This window comes from Canis lupus, chromosome 32, assembly GCF_003254725.2.
Source record: "Canis lupus dingo isolate Sandy chromosome 32, ASM325472v2, whole genome shotgun sequence".
Taxonomy (NCBI): Eukaryota; Metazoa; Chordata; class Mammalia; order Carnivora; family Canidae; genus Canis; species Canis lupus.
Genome location: NC_064274.1, coordinates 6,449,451 through 6,468,522, shown reverse-complemented (window position 1 = coordinate 6,468,522; position 19,072 = coordinate 6,449,451). Strand labels below are relative to the sequence as shown.

At 41.4% G+C, this 19,072-nt stretch overlaps 2 protein-coding genes across 6 annotated transcripts in view; both read right to left on the bottom strand.

Moving 5' to 3' along the window:
- The window catches only part of LOC112646486 (uncharacterized), a 264,641-nt gene that overhangs the window by 93,388 nt on the left and 152,181 nt on the right, over positions 1-19,072 (bottom strand). The window lies entirely within an intron of this gene.
- The window catches only part of ENOPH1 (enolase-phosphatase 1), a 42,494-nt gene that overhangs the window by 3,583 nt on the left and 19,839 nt on the right, over positions 1-19,072 (bottom strand). For 3 of the 4 annotated variants that reach the window (XM_049104998.1, XM_025426332.3, XM_025426333.3), the window contains 4 exons: positions 17,963-18,064; positions 9,586-9,788; positions 6,671-6,803; positions 3,046-3,169 (listed from right to left, as the gene is read on the bottom strand). In XM_049104998.1, coding sequence (XP_048960955.1) covers positions 3,046-3,169; positions 6,671-6,803; positions 9,586-9,788; positions 17,963-18,064 — 562 coding nt within the window. The remainder of the gene's footprint in view (positions 1-3,045; positions 3,170-6,670; positions 6,804-9,585; positions 9,789-17,962; positions 18,065-19,072) is intronic. The other variant, XM_049104999.1, reaches the window with a different exon arrangement.

Here is a 19,072-nt window from a genome sequence, read left to right as displayed (position 1 = left end):
CACCTTCCCAGGCCAAACAATCCCCTGTTCCTGTGGAAACCCCATCCTCCAGGCAAACTCTGCAGGCACCTTCCATTCATCCCTAGCTCCCAGCCTGACTGCCTCAGGCACAGCTTTCCTCCTAACTAGCAACCTTGGATCCCAACCGAGTTGAGCCATCACAATCCACATGGACTGGACACTGCCTAGTGGCTCTGCCACATTCAACCCCAGATAACCAGCAGGCAAGTGTTGCTTCTAAGCATCTATTTGCCCTGTTGGCATAATATTGACTTAAAATCCTGGACCTCCTTCCTTTCCTCCAAGAGCATGAAGTCTTTCAGGTCTCTCTTCATACTTGGATGTTATTTGGGATCTCAACTTAGTCTTCCATTCTGCCTTGGCAAAGCAGTCTGGGCATGTGGTATCAAAAACTCAGGATCAGAAATAATAGGGAAGAACGTAGCACGCAGCCAGCCGCCTGGCCCCAGCCTAGCTACCCATGAGCCCAGTTCTGGCCCTGCCACCTAGATGGGTGTACAGCTGGCAGAAGACGAGGCGCAAGACAAACCTCCATGCAGAGACCTTGGAAAAAGCCAAGTTTGTTTTGAGGCCCATCTGCGGATTATCTCTATTCACAAAAGTTAAGAATAGTTTCTGGGACTAGAGCCCAAGGAAGTGGCTCAAGTGAAAAGAGGAAGACATAAAATTATAGATGTGCTGTGTTACTAGAAAAAGAAAGCGTGGTTAAAGACAACAATATAAAGAACCTGTCGGTGATCTTACTAGAGCAGAGACTGTAATTATTAAAAGTAACCAAAAAGTGAGGAATGGTGCGAAGATCTGGGCATCACAACACATTTGATCCCAGAACACTCGGGACAGGCTAAGTACATGGGGAGCTCCAGCCACAAAACAGTTCTGTGACTCTAAGCCTGCAGAAATTTATCATCCAAAGTGCTAGGAAATCACAGAGAGGGCAAACCACGGATTTGCATCTCCAACAGCCCCTCTCATATGAATTATGACACAAAAGTAATTCACAGATTAAAATTAAAGCAGCTAATCTCAGCAGAGCAAGGTCTATCTCCTTTCCATAAGGAACAAAACTAAGTGAAAGGTCTTCAAATTATCCTTCCTCACAGAAACTTCTGTGGCCTGGCTACCTTGAAGTAGTGTGTCCGTGCAACTGTCTATCTGTTCCTCTCCTTTGGTGCAGTCAGAAAGCAAATGTATCAAGCTTTCTGGAATGTAGAAAACCAAGACCACAGTTTGTAGAAACCCTTGGACTTTGAAGCTGACCCAAGCCAGGACATGTAAGACATGCAATCTGCTGAGTTTTCAAAACTCAAGATAACAAATGGCTGTGATTTGGCACCATCTACCTGGATCAGAAATTTCAGTCTACATTCACCGTGGCCTGAAATTTAACAAAGACGTTAACAATTACTGGATATCTACTGTATGTCAGGTAAGTCTTTCTTTCTCTAGAAAACATTATTATACTTTTTGAAGGCATTATATGATCTGTGCTGGTTAAGATTTTTTTTAAAACAACTTAACAAATCAGTACTTGCTTATATACCTGTAACTCTTGCCTAACATAACAGACCAAGAGCCCAAAGATCAGCAGCAGAGAAAGAATACAATTCATACACATTACTTCTGGTAAGATCTTTGTCAGCAGCTTGGATATGCCTTTGGGCCCTATCTCTGAAAGTCCCAGTGGTTGGGGGTGACTCTAGTTCCCTGAAAAGATAGGAAGGACCAGAGAGAGGGATATGGCCTACAGGCTCCAAGGGGCCCAGGAGTCAGTGGAGCCAACCAGGCAAGAGAACATCCAGCCCTCCGCCTCCTTCCCTAATGCCCTTCCGCAGTCTACCAGCCCAGACATAGTAAGTCAGGGCAGCAGCACAATACACGAAATCCTGCTCTGAGGTATGCAGAAGATGAAGAAGGTGAGCAGAAGAAACAGTAATATAAAGAACTGCCCTCAAATACACATGCAATTATAAACACACCAAAAGCAGGCGCCCCCAGGAGATGCACAAACTCTAAGGACAATGGGCATGCCACCCAAAGCCAGAGCCAGGTAGGTGTGTGGGAAAGCCTTCCCAAGTAGAGGCTGTCAGAGAAAAAACAGAGCCCAACTTTCCGCCAGCGCCAACCACCTCTTCATCTGCTGCTGCTTCTTTCCTCATTCGCGATAGTTTCCTGCTGTCATTCTCTAGAGGGTCAACATTCTTACGTAGGAGCTGGACTGTGAGTTTTACATTTGGTCAAAAGTATTCTTGAAATCACTTAAATTACCAACACAGTACAGTATGTGCTGTTATGTGTGCTCAATCTTTAATAATGCATCTGCTAATGTACCATATGTAATAAAGACAGCCATTCTAGGTAAAAAAAAAAAAAAAAAAGATGTCTGTCTTTAAATAGGTACACCCTGCATGACAAGGCAAGAGGTTCAGAGCATGAGTGGTGCCCAGGGACTGAGATCACCTGAAGGAAGGTGGAGAAGAGGCTCCCACTCACTGTGCAGCAGTGCTCAGAAACTGGAAAAATGAGGCAAAAGTGCTCTGATCATTTAGAGTTCTCCTCCCCTACAGTTTTTTGTTTCTTTTGTGCTTTTTTAGCTCATCTCACTGTTAAATACATACGATTGGTCCACTATAACTTTATGTCCCTAGCCAACCATGCACCTACCCTCCTTTGTTGCCTGCATGCTCCTTCCCACAGTGACACCCCTTAAACTGTCCTTTGTTATTTTATAATTTCATCCGTGTGTGCGTGTATGTGTGTGTACAGAAGGATGGGTAGGGAAGCACAGATAAGAGTTACAGTGAGAAGATCTAGTCTTTCCAGGGCCACTCCCCCACGCACAACCCCCAACGATAGGTAAAAGGAGAGAAACCTGAATCAGCTGACTCATGGCTTCTTTTTATAAACCTGTTTCATTTTTCAAAGGTCCACACAAACTTTCTTTACAGAGGTCATGCGTCTGCAGTCCCAGGAGTATCACCTACCTGCCCTGGAGTATCCAATATAGGAAGTCAAATTACTCACCTAGAGTAACGTCTGTCAGAAACAAGATGTTGTTGGTTGAGCACCCAATGCTGTTTGCAATCTTTCGGTAACTCTCACTCTCCACTTTGTGTCCAATCTTGGTATCAAAGTGACCATCAACAAGCTGCACACAGGGAAAGAAAAGACTGATGTTATAAATACCCTTGCCACCCAACCTCTTTGCCTCTCCTCCATTTGCTCTGAAAATACTTGACAATCATATAGTGATTTCATCCCCTCAATAAATAATCCCTGAAAGTGTACTTAATAGATAACTATGCAAGCTACACAAAATAAAGATTTTATAGAAATAAACATTTGGAAGAAAACTACCAATTCAATGTATATAAAATCATGTTACAGTTTACTTCGTTTTTTGTGATTAGCATTAATTTTATTTGTTTTTATTTTTTTTTAAATTTTTTTTTAACTTATTTATTTATGATAGTCACACACACACAGAGAGAGAGAGAGAAGCAGAGACATAGGCAGAGGGAGAAGCAGGCTCCATGCACTGGGAGCCCAACGTGGGATTCGATCCTGGGTCTCCAGGATCACGCCCTGGGCCAAAGGCAGGCGCTAAACCGCTGCGCCACCCAGGGATCCCCTAGCATTAATTTTATATTCAAAATCTTTTAGGGCAGCCTGGGTGGCTCAGGGGTTTAGTGCCTGCCTTCAGCCCAGGACGTGATTCTGGAGTCCCAGGATTGAGTCCCACATCGGGCTCCCTGAATGGGGCCTGCTTCTCCCTCTGCCTGTGTCTCTGTCTCTCTCTCTCTCTCTCTGTGGGTCTCTCATGAATAAATAAATTTAAAACTCTATAAAAAGGGCAGCCCCGGTGGCATAGTGGTTTAGCGCCACCTGCAGCCTGGGGTGTGATCCTGAAGACCCAGGATCGAGTCCCACATCGGGGTCCCTGCATGGAGTCTGCTTCTCCCTCCGCCTGGGTCTCTGCCTCTCTCTTCGCTCTCTGAATGAATGAATAAATAAATCTTAAAAAAAAAATCTATAAAAAAACAAAATCTTTTAAAATATACATATCCTGCTTTTTATTCTTAAAACCCTATTTGCATTCAAACTACTTATTGGACTGGGTTTCACTCCTAAAGACAGGTCCTAAACATTGTCCTTTTGATCCCAGAATGAGATTTCTCTAACCTGCCTCATTAATAAGCTGCTTAACTTTCAAGAAACTTTAATTTAATTATTATTATTTTTAAGGGTTTTATTTATTTATTCATGAGAGACACAGGGAGAGAGAGAGAGGCAGACACAGGCAGTGGGAGAAGCAGGCTCCCTGCTAGGAGCCTGATGTGGACTAAATCCTGGATCCTGGGATCATGTCCTGAGCCCAAGGCAGACGCTCAACTGCTGAGCCATCCAGGCGTCCCAAAACTTTTAAATATTTTTTTTTTTATTTATTCATGAGACACACACAGAGAGAGGCAGGGACATAGGCAGAGAGAGAAGCAGGCTCCATGCAGGGAGCCGGGATGTGGGACTCGATCCTGGGTCTCCAGGATCACGGCCTGGGCTAAAGGTGGCGCTAAACCGCTGAGCCACCTGGGCTGCCCCGAAACTTTCATTAAAAAAAAAAAATTTAGGGTCCCTGGGTGGCTCAGCAGTTTAGTGCCTGCCTTCAGCCCCGGGGCATGATCCTGGAGTCCAAGGATCGAGTCCCACATCGGGCTCCCTGCATGGAGCCTGCTTCTCCCACTGCCTGTGTCTCTGCCTCTCTCTCTCTCTGTGTGTCTCTCATGAATAAATAAATAAAATCTTAAAAAAAGAGATGCCGGGTGGCTCAGCAGTTAAGTGCCTGCCTTTGACCCATGGAGTGATCCTGCAGTCCTGGGATCAAGTCCCACATCAGGCTCCCTGCATGGAGCCTGCTTCTCTCTCTGCTTGTGTCTCTGCCTCTCTGTCTGTGTCTATCATGTATAAATAAATAAAATCTTTAAAAATAAAAAAATCTTAAAAAAATAAAAGTATTTTATTTAAATTCAATTAATTAACATATAATATATAATTGGTTTCAGAGGTAGAGGCCAGTGATTCATTAGTCTTACATAATTCCCAGTGCTCATTACATCTAGTGTCCTCCTTAATGTCCACTGCCCAGTTACACTGTTCCCTAACCCCTGAAACTTTCATTTTTTTATTTATTCTTATTTTGTTTTTGTTTTTTGAAACTTTCATTTTTTAATGAAAACATTTTGAAATTCTACTCAAGAGCTAGTATATAACCTTGCTGTTTTAGAAATAACTGGGATCAAATATGTAACTTGCTTATTTACTCAACATTAATTAAAATAAGTCCATTTTTAGAATCAGCTATTACGATGTGATCTTTTGAATATTTTCAGAACTTTCACAAACCAAAAACAAGCCTAAAGATAACTCAAAAACAAATTATGGTAACATTAATATTATAGATTTAACTTTTAAAAAGTTAAGATTGGTTTTATATATTCTTTCTTTCTCAAGTCTGCCTCTCAGTACATTTTTATCATTGAATTCAGTAGTTATTATTGTATAATCTATCACCTTATTGTCTGTTCCATTAGAGAGAACAAAAAAGTGTTTACATCTGTATTCAGAGGAGATACAAATATTTGTACACCAATAGTTAAAGGGTTTTATTCCTGATTTAAAATTTGATTTAAGCTAAGATAAAACACAGGAAAATACTAAAATGAGAATATGACAATCTCCAAAGCCAAAGTGTTCTCTGTACATGGCAGAAGTTCAATAAATATTTATTTAAAAGATAGCTGCCTGAGTGACCTACTGTACATCACTTAGTTGTGCCTGTATTTGGTTGGCATTTCTTCAAGTCCTAAATGCCTTCCCTTTTTGCAGTGCCTGCCCCATCCTCCAAAGGGCGCCACAATGGTGGGACAGAGGAACTAGCAGGAATTTTTTCATCTGTAAGATTAACAGGTGGCCTTAACGTATCACCATTTAATAACCGCCCCCAGTGCTCTTGTAGAAGAGTGAGGTTTCCACTAAAATAAAATTTGTTCTCTCTCCAAAATCTCAGAAACAAATGAATCTACCCTGTACTCAGCTTCATTAAAGAAGTTTATGTGTGCATGTTTGGATGGAGTATGTGCCACTACTGTACTGCTAACCTGCTACTTTAAACAACCAAAAGAAGTGGGCCACTAGTTCATCTGAGTTGACAATTTTCTAATGCTGGCAAGACAGCTGATTTATAAGCCAGTTCATATCTTATTAGCTGTATTACATATATCTATATGTACATATATTACATTTACATAGACACACACATATATATTCCTGACCCTGCCCCTCCTCCTGCCATTCCCAGACCTGCCAATGCAGCTTTGCTAGGAAGCAAGACCCAGGGAGCTATACTTTTAACACACTCCCCAGGTGATCATTATTCACAACGGCTTAAGAACCGCCAATGCCAAAACTAAACATTTTACCCTTCTCCTTCAATGTATTCCCTAGTTTATTTATTTCTCTTTACCACCTCCTTAGCATACATAAATGCAATGATCTGAATGTTGATTTGGCTTATAACTGTAGGATATCCCTTTAAGATTCATTATTTCATGCTTTGATAGCGTCAGAAAAACAAAGTAATCAGGTGACCTACCTCAAGAAGATCTCCTTCCGTAGAATGCCCAAATAATAGCTTCTGGGCCTCTACACTCCCTGAAGAATAGATATACACCTTCATTCCAGCCTCTCTCCATTTCCTGACTGCTGGAACTACATCTTCAAAGAACCTAGAGGAAAGACCACCAAGTTCAAATGCAGGAACACGTTATCTAGCCAGGTGAGAACCAGTCAAAATAGTTCTAACAGGGTTCTTTTATTTGTGCCCAAAGGGTGACCATGGGAAGCACCTCCAAGAGACTGCAAACTGCTGCCTATCTAACAAGCTTATCATCACTGGAGTTCCAGGATCCCCGCAGATTAGAAGCAACAATTTAGGTGGAGGGGAGAACAGTTTTTGACAGGCAGCCACACTCATGACAGTAAAGAGTGGGTCACAAATAAGAGATGAAATAAGTGGTTATTGAAATTCCCACTAGAAAAAAAAAAGTAGCAATTATATAATTTTCCATGTAATTCATGATAAGAGGTTAAATTATGTCTGGTGTGCCTTCAGAAAGCATGGAAATACCTTTAAAAAGATTTCCTCACAGACAATGAAAAGAAAACCATTTGAGGGTTCAAAGCTATTAATGTTTGATTAGCTAGAAAATGGAACTACATTTCTTGAGAACCAAGAAAACCTAAAATTTTACAATACAGAAATAAATGACATAACAAATCTATTAGAACACTATGTCATCTCGCATTAGCTTACCAGCAAACAGGGTCTAGCTTTTCTGACTCCTGACACTAAGGCCTGCTTCCCAGTTCTACAGGGTCTTCCATATTTGGTGGTGAAACTGTCGCAAAACAGGTGAAAAGAGAAGCACAAGGAACTTGGAATGTGGAACCAGTCATCTTTAACAGATGAACTGGAAAATGTCAGCAAAGTCTCCTACTGGCTAAAATAGCTTAATATATTCCACTAATTGAAGGAAAGAAATCAACTAGTTTGAAACCAGCACATACACCTGTGGGTTACTCTGTGCGTTTTCTGCAATCACAGACAGGATTCTTCCACGTTGAACTGTGCAGATTTTTTTGTTCCAATGCAGGGCTTAGAAGTCCCTGGTTTTGTGATTAAGGAAAGTCTGAGAGAAGGAAGGACTGACTAGTCCGAACATCCTCTCTTGCCTCCACTCTTTTGTGTTTTACAAAGTAAACTAGCAGATATTACCAGATGACTGGCCTATCCTGAAATCCTAATGCAGCCTTTAAAAAGTGGAAGCCCCCTAGGGCGTGTGGGTAGCTCAGTAAGTTCAGGTCACCCAGTCCTGGGATGGAGCCCTGCAGAGTCAGGCTCTGTGTTCAGCAGGGTGTCGGCTTATCCCTCTCCCTTTGCCCCTCCCCCTGCTCGTACATGCGCATCCCTCGCAATCTCTCTCTAATAAATAAATAAAATCTTAAAAAATATATATATGTATATATATTAAAAAGGAAGCCCCTTGTAAAGTACATAAAGGAATGGCATCTCATTTGACAGGAAAAGAAATGCAGCAACTAAAAGTAGTCTTGAATCTTAGGGTGTACATCAGGCAATGGCTTAAAATACTTAGTGGCACTGTCTTATTAAGAATTTCTGAGGGATCCCTGTGTGGCGCAGCGGTTTGGCGCCTGCCTTTGGCCCAGGGCGCGATCCTGGAGACCCGGGATCGAATCCCACATCGGGCTCCCGGTGCATGGAGCCTGCTTCTCCCTCTGCCTATGTCTCTACCTCTCTCTCTCTCTGTGACTATCATAAATAAATTAAAAAAAATAAATAAAAAAAAATAAAAAGTTTAAAAAAAAAAAAAAGAATTTCTGGGCAAAAAAAAAAAAAAAAAGAATTTCCGGGCAGCCTAGGTGGCTCAGCGGTTTAGCACCCCCTTCAGCCCAGGGCATGATCCTGGAGACCCGGGATCGAGTCCCACATCAGGCTCCCTGCATGGAGCCTGCTTCTCCCTCTGCCTGTCTCTCTCTCTCTCTCTCTCTCTGTGTGTCTCTCATGAATAAATAAATAAAATCTTTAAAAAAAAAAATTCTTAGCAGGGCACCTGACTGGCTCAGTCAGTAGAGGATACAACTTTTAATCTCAGGGTTGTAAATTTGACCCCCATGTTAGGTGTAGAGACCACTTAAAAATAAAATCTTAACAAAAAAATTCCTTAGCAATACAGGACTCATGAGTTTCCTTCAACAGGAGGGCTCCCAGGAACACCACAACCAAGAGTCAGAGGGTCTGTGGAAGTTGCTGTAACAGCACAGGACAGTGATACCCCTGACATTTTGAGTAACCCTAAAAGGACACGTAAATAATTTCAAAGCATTCTTACTTCTGCAGCAGAGCAGAAAGCAGGTAATCTGACAGTTCTGAGAAACAGCTGAACAGTGCTGTCACTTGGCTATTAAAGATCAAATATGGGCAGCCCCGGTGGCGCAGCGGTTTAGCGCCGCCTGCAGCCCAGGGCGTGATCTGGAGACCCTGGATCGAGTCCCATGTCGGGCTCCCCGCATGGAGCCTGCTTCTCCCTCTGCCTGTGTCTCTGCCTCTCTCTCTCTCTCTCTCTCTCTCTCTCTGCATCTCTATGAATAAATAAATAAAATCTTAAAAAAAAAAAAAAGATCAAATATGACCAAGCTCAAAGAAGTCGCCATTTTCTAGGTAGCTGTTTTAAACCGGGCTAAAAGTCCTCATCCACCCCACAAAGCCAGGCACGCTGCTCTGGGGAGCTTAGCTGGGTGGAACGCTTTATCCTGGCTTTGAAAAAAAAAAACAAACACCTGCTTGTTAAAATAAAAAGAATGTTGATTTTATCTATTTTACTAATTTACTAATCACACAAACAACATTGGAGAGAGCGAGCCAGTGGAAAAATGTATTTGGTTTCAGGGCTGGTGGAATGTTTTAGAGTTACTTGAGCAGCTACATACTCTGCTTTCATGCGTCCAGCTGCGAATGCTGCCCTCCACATGTGGCCCTGCAGCTGTTTCAGTGCTGTGGTCTTTCGGTCCAAAGACATCTGCCAGCACACATTATCCACCACAGCCTGGATCATCTGCGGCAGGTCATCTGCTCCATTCCCAGATGCGGCAGGGATGGGAACAGCCCCATCCAGGTGGGAATCCTCTTCAGCCTTTAAGTCACAAACAACACGAAATTTGTTTACTTGTTTTTTATAAAGATCACTTAAGATCTGAAAACCCAGCCGATCAACTTTCTCCAACTATCATTAACATCTAGCCCTGTTACTTACATTTTGGGGGGCTGATATGAATGCTTCCTAAAAGAAAGTGACTTATAATTAATAAATTACTTTGCTTTTCCTATATTGTTATAGCTGAAATTTAAATGGAGAGGCAGGGATCCCTGGGTGGCGCAGCGGTTTGGCGCCTGCCTTTGGCCCAGGGCGCAATCCTGGTGACCCGGGATCGAGTCCCCCGTTGGGCTCCCGGTGCATGGAGCCTGCTTCTCCCTCTGCCTGTGTCTCTGTCTCTCTCTCATCTCTCTCTGTGTGACTATCATAAATAAGTTAAAATAAATAAATAGGCATGTTGTACATGAGAAGAGACAGCATACAATGATAAAATGATATAGTAAGACCCAGTGTGTCGATTCACTTACTAGGATCAACAAACCAGGACTTTAATTAAATCTGGTCATTTTCTCTGTCCTATAATGAACTGAGGAATAAACAAAGAAAATGTCAAATCAGTTTATGCCAAAGATGGCAGAGGAGTAGATCTTAGTTTCGTCTGGTCCCAAGAATTCAACTAGATAGCTATTAAATCATTCTGAACACCTGCAAACTCAACCAGAGTTCTAAGGAAAGAATAGCTGCAACTCTACACATAGAAAAGAGACCACTTTCGGCAAGGTAAGAGGTGTGGAGAAGTGAATCCGAGGCGATATATGGGAAGATTAACTGCAGGTGGAAAAGACTCCGGCAGCTGGCACTGAAAAGTGACAGAGCAGTCGGGGTGAGGGATGTCCCTGCCAGAAAGGTGCTCAGGTGCCAAGCGGAGCAAAATCCTAGGTGGGACAGTGTGGCTTCAGGATCCTCGGGATCACAGGGGGGCTGGGAAGGGGGGAGAGGGGGAGGGAGGGCGCCTGAGTGTGGCATCGGAGAGTTCCCAGGCATTGGACCAGGGAAGCCAGCTGCAATCAGCGAGCCCAGGAGTGGGCCCTCAACTCCAGGTCTCCATAAACATCAAACCACAGCAGGGTTGGCGCAACTGCTCCCAGAGCAAGGGCCCAGGCAAGTGGCAGAACCTTAAAACCCTTCCCTTCCTTCTCTGGGAGGAGCAGCACAGCAGCATGCCAGAGTTTGGACACCTGAAAGGGGGTTGCGCATCCCTGAGACAGAAACGCTCAGTCACAGGCGAGGTGAGCAAGGAAGGTGGACGGGGAACACGCAGACAGGGGCAACTGATTCCTTTTCCTAGAGGGTGAATTGAGGGGTGGGGGGTGCGAGCTTTCAGCTCTGGGGCTGGAGAATGGGAGGCCGCCATTTTCACTCACATCCTCTAAAGTGGGGTGGAGAGCCTTCAGGGAACCAAAGGCACTGTAGAGCAATCTGAAGCAGATTACAGAGCCTGGCCCCTGTCAAGCGCAGTTTCACATGGGGCAGACACCTGAAAATCAGTGCAACAGGCCCCTCCCCCAGAAGATCAGTAAGAACGTCTGGCCAAGACCAAGTTTACCAATCACACAGAATTGCAAAACTCCAGCACTAGGGGAAAATAGTATACAGAATTAATGTTTTTTTTCTCCATGATTCTTTAGTTTTTCAGTATTTTTTTTCTTCTTTCTTTTTTCAACCAACTTATTTTTATCAACTTTTTAAAAAAATCTTTTTTAATTTTCATCTTTACAGTTACATTTATCTTTTCACTGTATTTAATTTTATTTTTGTATATACATAAAAGTTTTTCCTTCTTTACAATTTTGGGATGCAGTTTTTTCTAACAGACCAAAATACACCGAGAATCTAGTATATGGCTCTGTTCTCTTCACCTGTCATTTCATATCGACTTTTTTTTTCCCATTTTGTTAGTCTTTTTTAATTTTCATCTTTACAGTTATATTCTAACCCTTCAATGTATTTATTTTTTTTCTTCAATGTATTTAATTTATATTCCTTTATTTTTGTCTCTTAATTTTCATTTTTACAGTTTCATTTTATAGTCTATCCATTCATTGTATTTTATTTTTTTTGTACATATATGTTTTTCTTTTGTTACAATTTTGGGATCTAGTTTTCTAACAAAAAGACCAAAATACACAGGATACAGTATGTTGCTCTATTCTGTTCAACTGTCTGATTATATTCTCGCTCTCTTTTTTTTATTTTTTGGTTTCAGGTCTCTTCTGATTGGTTTAATGTATATTTCCCTGGAGTCCTTTCCATTTTAGTATTTTGTTCTGTCATTCATCTATTCTTCTCTGGACAGAATGACAAGACAGAAAAACTCATCTCAAAAAAAGAGAAAAGAGGAAGTACTGATTGCCAGAGACCTAGCCAGTATGGACATAAGTAAGATGTTGAAACTAGAATTCAGAATAACTATTATAAAGATACTAGCTGAGCTTGAAAAAAAGTAAAGAAGACACTTGAGAATTCCTTTCTGGAGAAATAAAAGAACTAAAATCCAATCAAGTTGAAATAAAAAAGGCCATTAATAAGATACAATAAAAAAATGGAGGCTCTAATTGCTAGGATAAATAAGGCAGAAGAGCAAATTAGTGATATAGAAGACAAAATGATAGAGAATAAAGAAGCTGAGTAATAGATAAATAACCACTGAATCACGAGGGGAGAATTCGAGAGAAAATTGATACCATAAAGCAAAACAGTATTAGAATAACTGGGGTCCCAGAGGAAGAGGAAAGAGAGAGAGGAGCAGAAGGTATATTGGAGCAAATTATAGCAGAGAACATTCCTAACCTGCGGAAGGAAAGAGGCATTCAAGTCCAGATAGCACAGAGAACCACCAATAAAACCAATAAAAATAGGTCAATACTCCAACATATAATAGTGCAAATAGTTACAAATCTCAGAAACAAAGAAAATCCCGAAAGTAGCCTGGGAATAAGAGATCTGTAACCTAAAAGGGTAGAAATATTAGACTGGCAGCAGACCTACCCATAGAGACCTCGAAGGCCAGAATGGACTGGCATGATATATTCAGGGTACTAAATGAAAAAAATACACATCCAAGAATACTTTATGCAGCTATGATGTCTTTCAAAACAGGAGAAGAGATAAAAAGCTTCCAGTACAAACAGAAAGAAAAGAATTTATGATCACCAAACAGCCTTACAAGAAATATTAAAAGGGATCCTTCAGGAATCCCTTGGGTGGCTCAGTAGTTTAGCACCTGCCTTCAGCCCAGGGTGTGATCCTGGAGTCCTGGGATCGAGTCCCACATCGGGTTTCCTGCCTGGAGCCTGCTTCTCCCTCTGCTTGTGTCTCTGCCTCTCTTCTGTGTGTCTCTCATGAATAAATAAATAAAATCTTTAAATAATAATAATAATAAAAGGGATCCTTCAAACAAAGAGGGAGCCCAAAAGTTACATACACCAGAAAAGTAGAGATAATATACAGAAACAGTGACTTTAATAAGTAATACAGTGTGGGATCCCTGGGTGGCGCAGCGGTTTGGCGCCTGCCTTTGGCCCAGGGCGCGATCCTGGAGACCCGGGATCGAATCCCATATCAGGCTCCCGGTGCATGGAGCCTGCTTCTCCCTCTGCCTGTGTCTCTGCCTCTCTCTCTCTCTCTCTGTGACTATCATAAGTAAATAAAAAAATAAAAAAAAAAAAAAAGTAATACAGTGGCACTAAATTTGTTATCTTTCAATAGTTACTCTAAATGTAAATGCACTAAATGCCCCAATCAAAAGACATATGGTATCAGATTGATATGCTGTCTGCAAGAGACTCACATTAGACCCAAAGATGCCTCCAGATTGAAAGTGAGGGGGTAGAGAACCACTTGTCATGCTAATGGACGTCAAAAGAAAGCTGGGGTGGCTTTTAGATTTTAAACAAATTAGATTTTAAACCAAAGACTGGGGATGCCTGGGTGGGTCAGTGGTTAAAGCATCTGCCTTCGGCTCAGGGCGTGATCCTAGAGTCCTGGGATTGAGTCCCATATCAGGCTCCCTGCATGGAGCCTGCTTTTCCCTCTGCCTGTATCTCTGCCTGTATCTCTGCCTCTCTCTGTGTGTCTCTCATGAATAAATAAATAAAATCTCTTAAAAAAATAAATAAATAAATAAACCAAAGACAGTAATAAGAGATGAGGAAGGATACTACATCATAATTAAACAGTCTATCCAACAAGGAGATCTAACAATTGGGGCAGCCCCAGTGGCCCAGCAGGTTTGGCGCTGCCTTTGGCCCGGGGTGTGATCCTGGAGACCCGGGATTGAGTCCCATGTCAGGCTCCCTGCATGGAGCCTGCTTCTCCCTCTGCCTGTGTCTCTAACTCTCTCTCTCTGTGTCCCTCATGAATAAATAAAATCCTAAAAAGAAAGGAAGGAAGGAAGGAAGGAAGGAAGGAAGGAAGGAAGGAAGGAAGGAAGGAAGGAAGAAAAAAGAGGAGAGAGCACAACCAACATCAAAGAAATACAAACAATTATAAGAACATATTATGAGCAACTATATGACAACAAATTGGGCAATCTGGAAAAAAATGGATACATTCCTAGAGACATATAAACCACCAAAACCGAAACAGGAAGAAACAGAAGATCTGAACAGACCCATAACCAGTCCGAAAATTGAAGCAGTCATCAAAAACCTCCCAACAAACAAGAATCCAGGGTCAGATGGCTTCCCAACAAAATTCTACCATTTATTTTTTTTAAGATTTTATTTATTTATTCATGATAGACATAGAGAGAGACAGAGAGAGAGAGGCAGAGACACAGAAGGAGGGAGAAGCAGGCTCCATGCCGGGAGCCCGACGTGAGACTCGATCCCGGGACTCCAGGATCGTGCCCTGGGCCAAAGGCAGGTGCTAAACGGCTGAGCCACCCAGGGATCCCAACATTTATTTTTTTATTCATGAGAGACACACAGAGAGAGAGGCAGAGACATAGAGGGAGAAGCAGGCTCCTAACAGGGAGCCCAATGCGGGACTTGATCCCCAAACCTGGGATCACACACTGAGCTGAAGGCAGACACTCAACTGCTAAGCTATGCAAGCATCCCTCTACCAAACATTTAAAGAAGAATTAATATCTGAAGTTGTTTCAAAAAACAGAAATGGAAGGAAAACTTCCAAACTCTTTCTATGAAGACAGCATTACTTTGATCCCCAAACCAGACAAAGACCCCCACCAAAAAGGAGAATTACAGACCAATATCCCTGATGAACATGGATGCAAAAATTCTCACTTAAATACCAGCCAACAGGATCCAACAGTACATTAAAAGGATTATTCACCACAACCAAGTGGGTTTATTCCTGGGCTGCAAGGATGGTTCAACATCCACAAATCAGTCAACGTGATATGCTACATTAACAAAACAAGAACTATATAATCCTTTCAATAGAGGCAGAAAAAAGCATTTAACAAAGTACAGCATTCGTTCTTGATTAAAACTCTTCAGTGTAAGGAGAGAGGGAACATACCTCAATATCATGAAAGGGATCTACAAAAAGCCCACAACAAATATCATTCTCAATGGGGAAAAACTGAGGCCTTACCCCTAAGATCAGGAATATGACAGGAATGTCCACTATCATCACTGCTGCTCAACATGGTATTAGAAGTCCTAGCCTCAGCAATCAGACAACAAAAAGAAATAAAAGACATCTGAGTCAGCAAAGAAGTCAAACTCACTTTCTGCAGATGACATGACACTCACTAAAGACTCCACCCCAAAACTGTTAGAACTCATACAGGAATTCAGTAAAGTGGCAGGATATAAAATCAATGCACAGAAATCAGTTGTGTTTCTATATACTAACAATGAGACAGGAGAAAGGGAAATTAAGAAATCAATCCCATTTACAATTGCACCCAAAACCGTAAGATACGTAGGAATAAGCCTAACCAAAGAGGCAAAGGATCTGTACTCAGAAAACTACAAAACCCCTGAAAGAAATTGAGGAAGATACAAAGGAATAGAAAAACGTTCATGCTCATTGGTTTGGAAGGACAATTATTGTTAAAATGTCTATGCTACCTAGAGCAATCTATACATTCAATGCAATCCTTATCAAAATAGCATACATTTTTCACAGAATTGGAACAAATAATCCTAAAATTTGTATGGAACCAGAGAAGACCACTAAAAGCCAAGATTGTTAAAAAAGAAAACCAAAACTGGTGGCATCACAATTCCGGACTTCAAACTCTATTACAAAGCTGTAATCAAGACATCATGGTACTGGCACAAAAATAGACACATAGATCAATAGAACAGAACAGGGAACCCAGAAATGGACCCCCCGACTCTATGGTCAACTCATCTTTGACAAAGCAGGAAAGAATATCCAATGGAAAAAAGTCTCTCCAACAAATACGGCTGGGAAAACTGGACAGCTACATACAGAAGAATGAAACTGGACCGTTTCCTCACACCATACACAAAAAACAGACTCAAAATGGGAAGAAAGACCTAAACATGAGACAGGAATCCATCAAAATCCTAGAGGAGAACACAGAACGCAACCTCTCTGACCTCGGCTGCATCAACTTCTTGCTAGGTATGTCTCCAAAGGCAACAGAAACAAAGGCAAAAATGAACTATTAGGAACTCATCAAGCTAAAAAGCTTTTTGTACAGAAACAGTCGACAAAACCAAAAAACCAACAGAATGGGAGAAGACATTTGCAAATGACATATCAGATAGAGGGCTAATATCCAAGATCTATAAAGAACTTATCAAATTCAACACCAAAAGAACAAATAATCCAATCAAGAAATGGGCAGAAGACATGAACAGACATTTCTCCAAAAAAGACACAGAAATGGCCAACAGACACATAAAAAAAGTGCTGAATATCACTTAGCATCAGGGAAATACAAATCAAAAGTACAGTGAGTGGGGCACTTGGGTAGCTCAATGGTTGAGCGTCTGCCTTTGGCTCAGGTCATGATCCCTGGGTCCTAGGACCAAGTCCCACATGAAGCTCCCCACAAGGAGCCTGCTTCTCCCTCTGCCTATGTCACTGCCTCTCTCTCTGTGTCTCTCATGAATAAATAAATAAAATTGTAAAAAAAAAGTACCATGAGATACCACCTCAACCAATCAGAATGGTGAAAATGAAGAAGTCAGGAAACGACAGATGTTGGTGAGGATACAGAGAAAGGGGAACCCTCATTCATGTTGTTGGGATCACAAGCTGGTGTAGTCACTGTGGAAAACAGTATGGAGGTTTCTGAAAAAATTGAAAATGAGCTACCCTACAACTCAGCAATTGCACTACTGGGTATTTACCCCAAAGATACAAATGCAGTGATCTAAAGGGGCACCTGCACCCCAGTGTTTATAGCAGCAATGTGTACAAGAGCCAAATTAAGAGCCCAGATGTCCATCGATAGATTAATGGATAAAAGATGTGGTGTGTACACACATACATACACACACACACACACACACACACACACAGAGGAATACTACTCAGCCACCAAAAAACCAAAATCTTGCCATTTGCAACAACATGGATAGAACTAGAGGATATTATGCTAAATGAAATAAGTCAATCAGAGAAAGACAATATGGTATCACTTATATGTGGAATTGAAACAAAACAGAGGCTCATGGGGGCAAAGAGGAAACATAAAACACAACAAAATCAGAGAGGGAGACAAACCATAAAAGACTCTTAATCATAGGAAACAGACTGAGGGTTGCTGGAGGAGAGGGAGGTGAGAGGATGGGGTAACTGGGTGATGGACAATAAGGAGGGCACGTAATGAGCACTAGGTGTAATAAAGACTGATGAATCACCGACCTCTACCTATGAAGCTGATAATACATTATATGTTAATTGAATTTAAACAAAAATTTTATTTTTTTTTCAAGTTTTTATTTATTTCTTAAAAAAAAAATTTTATGCGATCAAAATGGCTCCAGGGAGAGGCAACTATAAAGACAGTAAACTGCCATGATCTTGTCGTTTAATGAAGTAGTGTGAATCCCTAAGCAGGTAAGTCGCTACCACTTCCACGTCCTGTAAATCCAGAATGCTTATTTTACAATATGTTTAGAGCACATTCTAAGTCTCTAGGCATCCTCAATTCTCAGACACATGGGAATGTAGAAGCAATGGAAGAGAAATGGCCCAACCTGTTTCCTCAAAAGACTGACATCCTGCTGGCACTCCTCTTCTTCCCAGTGTGTCTGCAGATACTCTTTAACATTTTCTTTGATGTAAGGAAATAAAATGTCCTAGATAAACAAGTTAAAAAACAAAACAAACGATTAGCTTTAGTCATTTAAGTTCAACAATCTCATTTTTGCTAACTGGAGCAAGTAAGCCACTGAAAACTACATTGGGAATATGAAATATCTGCTGTGCATATATGAGTGAAACAGAATCAAAGGGCAATAAACAAATGAACTAGGTCAAGAGTCAGAAAACTATGGCTTGAGGACCAAAATCAATCTACCTCCTGCTTTTGTAAATGAAAGTTGTTTTTTTAATTTTTTTTAAAGTAAGCTCTACACCCAATGTGGTGCTTGAACTCACAACCCTGAGATCAAGAATCACATGCTCTACCGATTGAGTCAGCCAGGCATCCCCTATAAGTGAAGTTTTACTGGAAACAGCCACACTCATGTGGTTACAGCATCAGTGGCTACTTTGGGGCCACAATGGTAGAGTTGAATATTTGTAACCAAGACCACACGGTCCATAAGTCTATTTGTTTAGCCCTTTATAGAAATAATCCAGACTCCTAAACTAGGTTGCTAGACCACAGGTCCTTGAGGGCTGGGATCAAGTACACCTCGCTCATAGCTATATCGTTGATACACACAGTATTTGGCATAAGGACATGACTCAAATATCTGCAAGAGTGGTGTCCATGCACAACAAATGCTTTAAAAAAAATTTAGCACCATGATTCTTTCTTGTTAATCAGACTACCTATAGAACACATGTAAGACAGTGACGGGCAAGACAACTCAAAAATAAATACCCTGTCAGTAATCCATACGTTGGCAAGGTGATTTCTTTTAGGTCAAAATTTTTATTTACTTACAATTGAGCATATGTACCTTTTCAGATCAAATGTGGCACACTCAATAATTATGTCAGTGTCCACTAGAGGGCATGGAAAAGAGAATCAAAAAGAAAAATATAAATCTGAGTCCCTTTTCTCAATAAGCTTAGGAATCTAGTGGGGGGACAAGAAGATGGCAGGCAAATGAAGACTTGCAATGTGGTGCAATGGG